Here is a 7,582-nt window from a genome sequence, read left to right as displayed (position 1 = left end):
AAGAGAGAGTAGTAGAGGTGGCATTTGGGTCCCTGGTTCCATTTATTCCTTTGGTTGACCAACCTTTGTCACAGGTGAGGCTCTCCAAGAAACAGATGCTGAGATGGAGTTAGGAGTACAGAGAATTTATTGAAAGTGATTTATCTGTTTTGTCTGATTTGCCTTTCACCATAAAGTTGTCTGAGATTGATAATATAGTTTGCTAAATCTAGATAGAAATGATTGAGTAATGTTTATTCACTTTAGTAGTTAATCTAACCTCATCAGTGGTGATTAGTCAGGATACTAATGTATGAATGAATAGGCCAATTCTGTAGGGTTTTGGTGAGTCTGTGAGAGAGAGAGAGAGAGAGAGTGAGAGAGTGTGTGTATGTGTGTGTGTGTGTGTGTGTGTGTGTGTGTATACACATATACATAGAACATCCTCCCCCCTTCCAAGAAAGGGAAAAATGTAACTGAGAAATATAATTTAAGTAAATAAAATTAACCATATAAATCATAAAATAATATCTACAGTCCTAATTCTTATGCACCAATGAAAAATAATATATTTATTGATATTTTTATGCTGGAAAATAAACCTATCAGTTTAAAAATAATTTGCTTTCCCCAACTTTTTTAGTCATGCTGTGCCATATATAATGAGCCTACCCCATATCATTTACTGTTCTTAAATAAGAATGATGGATAATAGAAACTATGTACATATATAATTGAAAAACAAAGAATGGAAGGAAGGGAGGGAGGGAGAGAAAGGGTAGATTGGTGATGTTAGGTGTGTTGGGTAGGTTTGTTCTATTGGTTACTCAAGTACTGTCACCAGCGCTGCCATTAGAGATGTGGTTTTTTCAAAGTGCCAGCAACTCTTGCATAAGTTGTGGACCAAAACCAAAAGGTTTAATCATTTATTGATTTACATTTTGGATAAATCCACTGTATGTGGGACTCATTTAACATTTTTGTTGTTACAGTTATAAAATTGAATTATGTTATAAATTGAGATAATTGTAAATGGGTTTTTAATTTTATTGATTAAAAAAAACTTTTTTTTTTTTTTTTTGAGACAAGGTTTTTCTCTGTCACCCTGGCTAGAATGCAGTGGCGTGATCTCAGCTCACTATAACCTCCACCTCCTGGGCTCAAGCCATCATTCAGCCTCAGCCACCAGAGTAGCTGGGAGTACAGGCATTTGCCACCAGGCCCAGTTAATTTTTTTTTTTTAATTTTTGGTAGAGACAGGGTTTCACTATGTTTCCCAGCTGATCTTGACTCTTGAGCTCAAGTGACCTGCCCACCTCAGCCTCCCAAATTGCTGGGACAGGCGGGAGCCACAGTGCTTGACCTAAATGGGCTTTTTAAATTCTCATAGTATCTGTAAGACATTTGAAAGACATGCAGAATACAAGACAATTTCTTTGTGTGTGTGTGGAGAACTGTCATGTGCTGTGTAGGATGCTTAGCACTCTCTGTCCTATTTCATTAAATTGCAGTGGTATCTTTTATTCTTGTGACAAGGAAACACTCTCACAAATTTCAAAATACCATACAAAGCTTTCTCTTGCCCACATTGAGAACTAATGTTGGAGGTAGAAACATAAGCAGAGATTATTTCTACCTTCACGTAACTTCTGGTTTAGCCAGAAGACAAACATACAAAATAAGTATTATAAGACAGTGTTACTGCTATGATCCTAGAGCATGAAAGAATACCTAACCCTGCTTGGGGAAATCAGGGAATGCTTCATGGAAGAGGTAGTATAATATAAAAGAGCAGGTAGACAAATGGGAAAGGTGACACATAGTGTAAATAGTATCTACAAATGTATGAGGAACCTTGAAAATATTTTTGTTTGGCCGCAGCATAGAGTAGATAGGAGAGAACAGCAGGAAATATGAAATAGACAGGACTAGATTTTGTTCAGTAACTTGTATGCTATGTTAGTAGACTTTAATTACATTCTAGAAACTGGAAAGCCTTTGAAGGGTTTTGAACAAGAGAGTAACATGAATAGTTACATACTTCAGAAAGTCATACCAGGCCCAGAATGAAGGATAGGTTGTATGTCAGTCTGTAAGCAAGAAGACCAGTTAGGAAGGATTAGCAAAGTTTGAAGGTGAGATGATAAGTACCTGATCTAGGACAGTGGTAGTTGCAGTGGAAATATAAGGGAGAGGACAGATATATTGGTGTCTTTGAGGAATGGGGAGGTGTCGTAAGTTTCTTTTGCAACCAGAGTAGTTGCCATTCACACATGGATGGGAATTTTAAACAGCACAAGTATGGTGGTAACTAAGGCAGCTGGAGGGATTGGATTGTCAGGAATGGGGGGGATGTGATTAATAAACTTATTTTTAAATATCTTGAGTTTGAGATGCTTGTGGGTCATTCAGGAAGAACTCTTCAGAAGACGCTTGATTATAGGGATACAGAGCTTAAGAGAAAGACTTAGAGCATGGCATGTTGTATTGACTACTCAGGACAGGGTTCCAGTACTGTTTCTGGTAATGGCAGAGCTGTTTGTATTGGACTACCTCTTGCACATTACAAACTCAATATAAAATATTTTTTTAAAACTTAGCTATTTGAAGATATTGATGAGTGACAAAAAGCAGGAAGAAACTGGAGGGACACTTTAAAAAGAGAACTACAGAGTGGCATTTCTGTTTGTGCTTTTTAACTGAGGGAACTCCCTTCTCTGTAGGACTTGTCACAGCTAAAATGTAAGCAGGAAGCTATAATCTTAGTGATTTGAGATTTCAGTATTCTTTGAATAATGAGAATTTTAGTACTCCTAAATAGGATAAACGTAAGCCATTTTCTTTATCATTTATTTGGATTCTGGCATTTAATTTAGAACAGAATTAATCTTTAACAAAGCTGTAGATAATATAATCCCATTCTTGAATGTGTGAGAGTATGAGAGGGAGGTTTATACATTAGGCATATAGAAGAATACTCTCTGAAATGATATAATCTCTGGCTGCTCATTATGTTTTTTTTTTTTTAACTTTATATTTTTGTAATTGAGAATTCTCTTTTACAGTGAATATATATTGTTTTTGGAATTGAATAAGACATCATCTATTTTGAGAGAAAGAAACCTGTTTAGCAGTGGGACCTAATAATTTGATTTACCTTTAGAACTTAATGACTTGTTGCAGCATTCTTATTAATGAAATATTAAAAACTTGATATTTTGCTTCAGGAAAATGGGACCAATACTGCTGATCATGTTCGAAATTCCAGTTGGGCAAAAAATGGCTCCTTCCAAGGTGCTCTTCATAAAGCCTCTGATGAAGCCACAGAACAAAACATACAAGCTGGTACCCAGGCAGTTTTGCAGGTGGATAATTTTGTGGTTTTTTAAAAAATAAAATAATCATTAAATATTTCAAATATTTAAGTTCAGTATTTCAGTATACAGTGTACTTTTCGCAATATAATAGATTCACCACTTTTGTCATTATTCTGTATTTTTATTTTTTCTTAATTTTAATCACTTTATATATTAATAAATGTTACATATTCTGGAGAATTTTAAATTTTATATAAATTATGTCATGGCATACTGTCATTTGCAACTGATTTTTTTTTCACTAGCCATTCTGTTTTTGAGTTTTGTTGTTACTGTACAGCCGTAATTCATTTTAACTACTTTGTGGTATTGTACTTTATTTCAAATTTTACTTATTCATTTTTCTGTCGATGGCCTTTTGTTTCCAGTTTTTCACTATTCCAGATAGTACTACAGTGAACTTTTTTTTTTTGAGGCAGAGTTTCGCCCTTGCTGCCCAGGCTGGAGTGCAATGGTGCGATCTTGGCCCACTGCAACCCCTGCCTCTCAAGTTCGAGCGATTCTCCTGCCTTGGCCTCTCAAGAACGTGGGATTACAGGGACCCGCCACCACACCCAGCTAATTTTTTTATATTTTATTTTTAGTAGAGACAGGGTTTCACTATATTGGCCAGGCTGGTCTCAAACTCTTGACCTCAGGTGATCCACCCACCTTGGCCTCCCAAAGTGCAGGTGTGAACCATCATACCCAGCTGTGGACTTTCTTAAACATGTATTTTTATAGACATCTGAGAAAATTTCCCTAGGGTATACACCAAAAGTGGAATTACTGAGATGTAGGATTTGTACATTAATAACTTTACTATTATCACCCAATTGTTCTCCAATTTGTCAGCATAATTTACATTCCCTCTAGTAGTGTTTGGGAGTTCTCATTTCCTTATATTCTCCCCCGTTAACTGTATTGTCAGATTTTAATTTTTTGCTGGTCCTTTGTATGTGAAATGTCTCATTTTTAAAAAAAAGTTTGTATTTTTCCATTTTAATTTGCTTTTCCTTCGTCAGTACTGAATTTGAGCATCTTTTCTTATATATGAATTAATATGCTTTTCCATTATTCTATTGGGTGTTGATCTTTCTCTGAGTGGTTTGTAGGAGTTCATTATATTCATTCACTTTTTAAATTTTTTTTGAGATGTAGTCCTCACTCTGTCACCCAGGCTAGAGTTCAGTGGTACAATCTCAGCTCACTGCAACCTCCGCCTCCCAGGTTCAAGCAATTCACCTGCCTCAGCCTCCAAAGTAGCTGGGATTACAGACACGTGACACCATGTCTGGCTAATTTTTGTATTTTTAGTTGATATGGGGTTTCACCACGTTGGCCTTGAACTCCTGACCTCAGGTGATCCACCTTCTTCAGCCTCCCAAAGTGCTGGGATTATAGGTGTGAGCCACTGCGCCTGGCCAATCATTCACTTTTTAAATCAAATTGTCCTTCTCAAGGCCACATGTGACCTCTACATTGTTAAATCAGAAGTACATTTTTCAGTGCTAATTCTTGATTTATCAGAACCATTGTTAAAGCAGATTTACATTTTTCGGTGCTAATCCTGCTTAATTTATCAGAAATGTTTACCAAGTAGATCATTTCCTCCCCATTGAAATGCTTCTTTGCCTGACCTCCAGAATACCATCTCCTCCTGTTTCTTCCCACTTCATTGTCCACTTCTCAAACCAGATTCTTTTCACTGATTTTTCTGTAAAGCCCTGACCTCTTCATGTTGAAAAGCCCAGGAATCAGTTCTTGAATCTCTTATTCTCTTATCTCATCCATCCCCATGGCTTTAAATATCATCTATACGCTACAGCTTCAGATTTTTATCTGTAGTCTAGGACCTCTCATCTGAACTCTGAATCCTTAACTAAAATATTCAAATATCAAGTTGTCATTTTCACTTGGATATCTAATAAATATCTCAAATTTGAATGTTCTTTCTGCATTCTTTCTTGTATCATTTATTGGCAACTCTGTTTTTCAGTTTACCTTAACATCTGTCTAATTTGATGACAAATTCTGTCAGCTCTCCCTTCAAAATAAGTATGGAATCGGACCACTGCTCAGCACTCACACTGCCCCTTGTGTCAAAGTCCTATAATCTTTCATCTGTAGTATTGTAGTAACTTTCTAATTAGTTTCCCTGCTTCTTCTCTGCCCACTATCACTCTGGTTTGGCCAGAGGGATTCTGTAAAATGTAAATCAGGTTATGTCATCTGCTCAGAACCCTCCAGAGGCTTTCCATTATCACTACGCAGCAATATGAAAGTCTTTATAGTGGCCTATAAGGCTTTACATTGCTCCTCAGAATGTGGTCAATAGAATAGGGCTGACCCACAGCATAACTGGAAAACAGAGTAAAAGTTTAGAAAGGAAATGTTTAGTATCTCTTGATTCTGTTAAAACATTTACATTTAAATTTTGTCGTACTCTTTTTCCATTTCCTTTTTTCTATTTATTTTTTCCCCAGTTGATAGTCTTTATCTTTATTTTTTATTCTTCCATAGGTTATTGGGGTGCCACTGGTATTTGGTTACGTAAGTTCTTTAGCAGTGATTTTTGAGATTTTGCTGCACCCATCACCTGAGCAGTATACACTGCACCCTATTTGTAGTCTTTTATTCCTTGCCCTCCTCTCGCCATTCCCCCAAGTCCCCAAAGTCCATTGTATCATTCTTATGCCTTTGTGTCCTTATGGCTTAGCTCTCACATGTCAGTGAGAACATACGATGTTTGGTTTTCCATTTTTGAGTTGCTTCACATAGAATAATAGTCTCCAGTCTCATTCAGGTTGCTGCAAATGCCATTAATTTATTTCTTTTTATGACTAAATAGTATTCCATTGTGTATATATACCACAGTTTCTTTATCTACTCGTTGATTGATGGGCATTTGGGTTGGTTCCACAATTTTGCAGTTGTGAGTTGTGCTGCTATAAACGTGTGTGCAAGTATCTTTTTCATATAATGACTTACTTTCCTCTGGTTAGATACCCAGTAGTGGGATTGCTAGATCAAATGGTAGTTCTACTTTTAGTTCTTCAAGGATTCTCCACACTGTTTTCCATAGTGGCTGTAATAGTTTACATTTCTACCAGCAGTGTAGAAGTGTTCCCTGATCACCACATCCATGCCAACATCTATTGTTTTTCGATTTTTTTATTATGGCCATTCTTACCCAAGTAAGGTGGTATTGCATTGTGGTTTTGATTTGCATTTCCCTGATCATTAATGATGTTGAGCATTGTTTTCATATGATTGTTTGCAATTTGTACATCTTCTTTTGAGAATTATCTATTCATGGCCTCAGTCCACTGTTTGATGGCATCGTTCGTTTTTTTCTTACTGATTTGTTTGAGTTCGTTGTAGATTCTGGATATTAGTCCTTTGTCAGATGTATAGATTGTGAAGATTTTCTCCCATTCTGTGGGTTGTCTGTTTACTCTGCTGTTACTTTTGCTGTGTAAAAGCTCTTTAGTTATAATTAAGTTCCAGCTATTTATCTTTGTTTTTATTGCATTTGCTTTTGGGTTCTTGGTTATGAAATCCTTGCCTAAGCCAATGTCCAGAAGGGTTTTTCCAATCTTGTCTTCTAGAATTTTTATAGTTTCAGGTCTTAGATTTAAGTCTTTTTCATTTGTGTGTGTCATCTATGATTTATTTCAGTAGTGTTTTGTAGCTTTCCTTGTAGAGGTCTTTTGCCTCCTTGATTAGGTATGTTTCTAAGTATTTTATTTTTTGCAGTTATAATAAAAGGGGTGAGTTCTTGATTTGATTCTCCACTTGGTTGCTGTTGGTGTATCTCCTGTTTCGTTTCTTAATGAGCTTATTTGGATTTTCTCTCTTCTTTTCTTGATTAATCTTTCTAATGGTCTATCCATTTTATTTATCTTTTCAAAGAATCAGCTTTTTGTTTCATTTATCTTTTGTATTTTTTGTTTGTTTAATTTAGTTCTGCTCTGATCTTGGTTATTTCCTTTCTTCTGCTGGTTTTGGGTTTGGTTTGTTCTTGTTTCTCTAGTTCCGTGAGGTGTGACTTTAGAATGTCATATTGTGCTCTTTCAGTCTTTTTGATGTAGGTGTTTAGGGCTATGACCTTTCCTCTCAGCACTGCCTTTGCTGTATCCCAGAGGTTTTGATAGGTTATGTCATTATTGTTGTTCAGTTCTATTATATTATTGTGTTGCTATCTCATTTCTTAGTTCAATTAGTGATTTTTTTTTTTTTTTTTT

At 36.0% G+C, this 7,582-nt stretch overlaps 1 protein-coding gene across 1 annotated transcript in view; it reads left to right on the top strand.

The window, feature by feature from the left end:
- RALGAPA1 (Ral GTPase activating protein catalytic subunit alpha 1) overlaps window positions 1-7,582 on the top strand; it is a 285,382-nt gene that overhangs the window by 89,846 nt on the left and 187,954 nt on the right. The window contains exon 11 of the mRNA XM_037739396.1: window positions 3,186-3,344. Within this exon, the coding sequence (XP_037595324.1) occupies window positions 3,186-3,344 (159 nt within the window). The remainder of the gene's footprint in view (window positions 1-3,185; window positions 3,345-7,582) is intronic.

This window comes from Cebus imitator, unplaced genomic scaffold (genome assembly GCF_001604975.1).
Source record: "Cebus imitator isolate Cc_AM_T3 unplaced genomic scaffold, Cebus_imitator-1.0 Scaffold69, whole genome shotgun sequence".
Lineage (NCBI taxonomy): Eukaryota > Metazoa > Chordata > Mammalia > Primates > Cebidae > Cebus > Cebus imitator.
The sequence above is the reverse complement of the archived record's forward strand: the minus strand, read 5'-3'. Positions and strand labels throughout refer to the sequence as shown.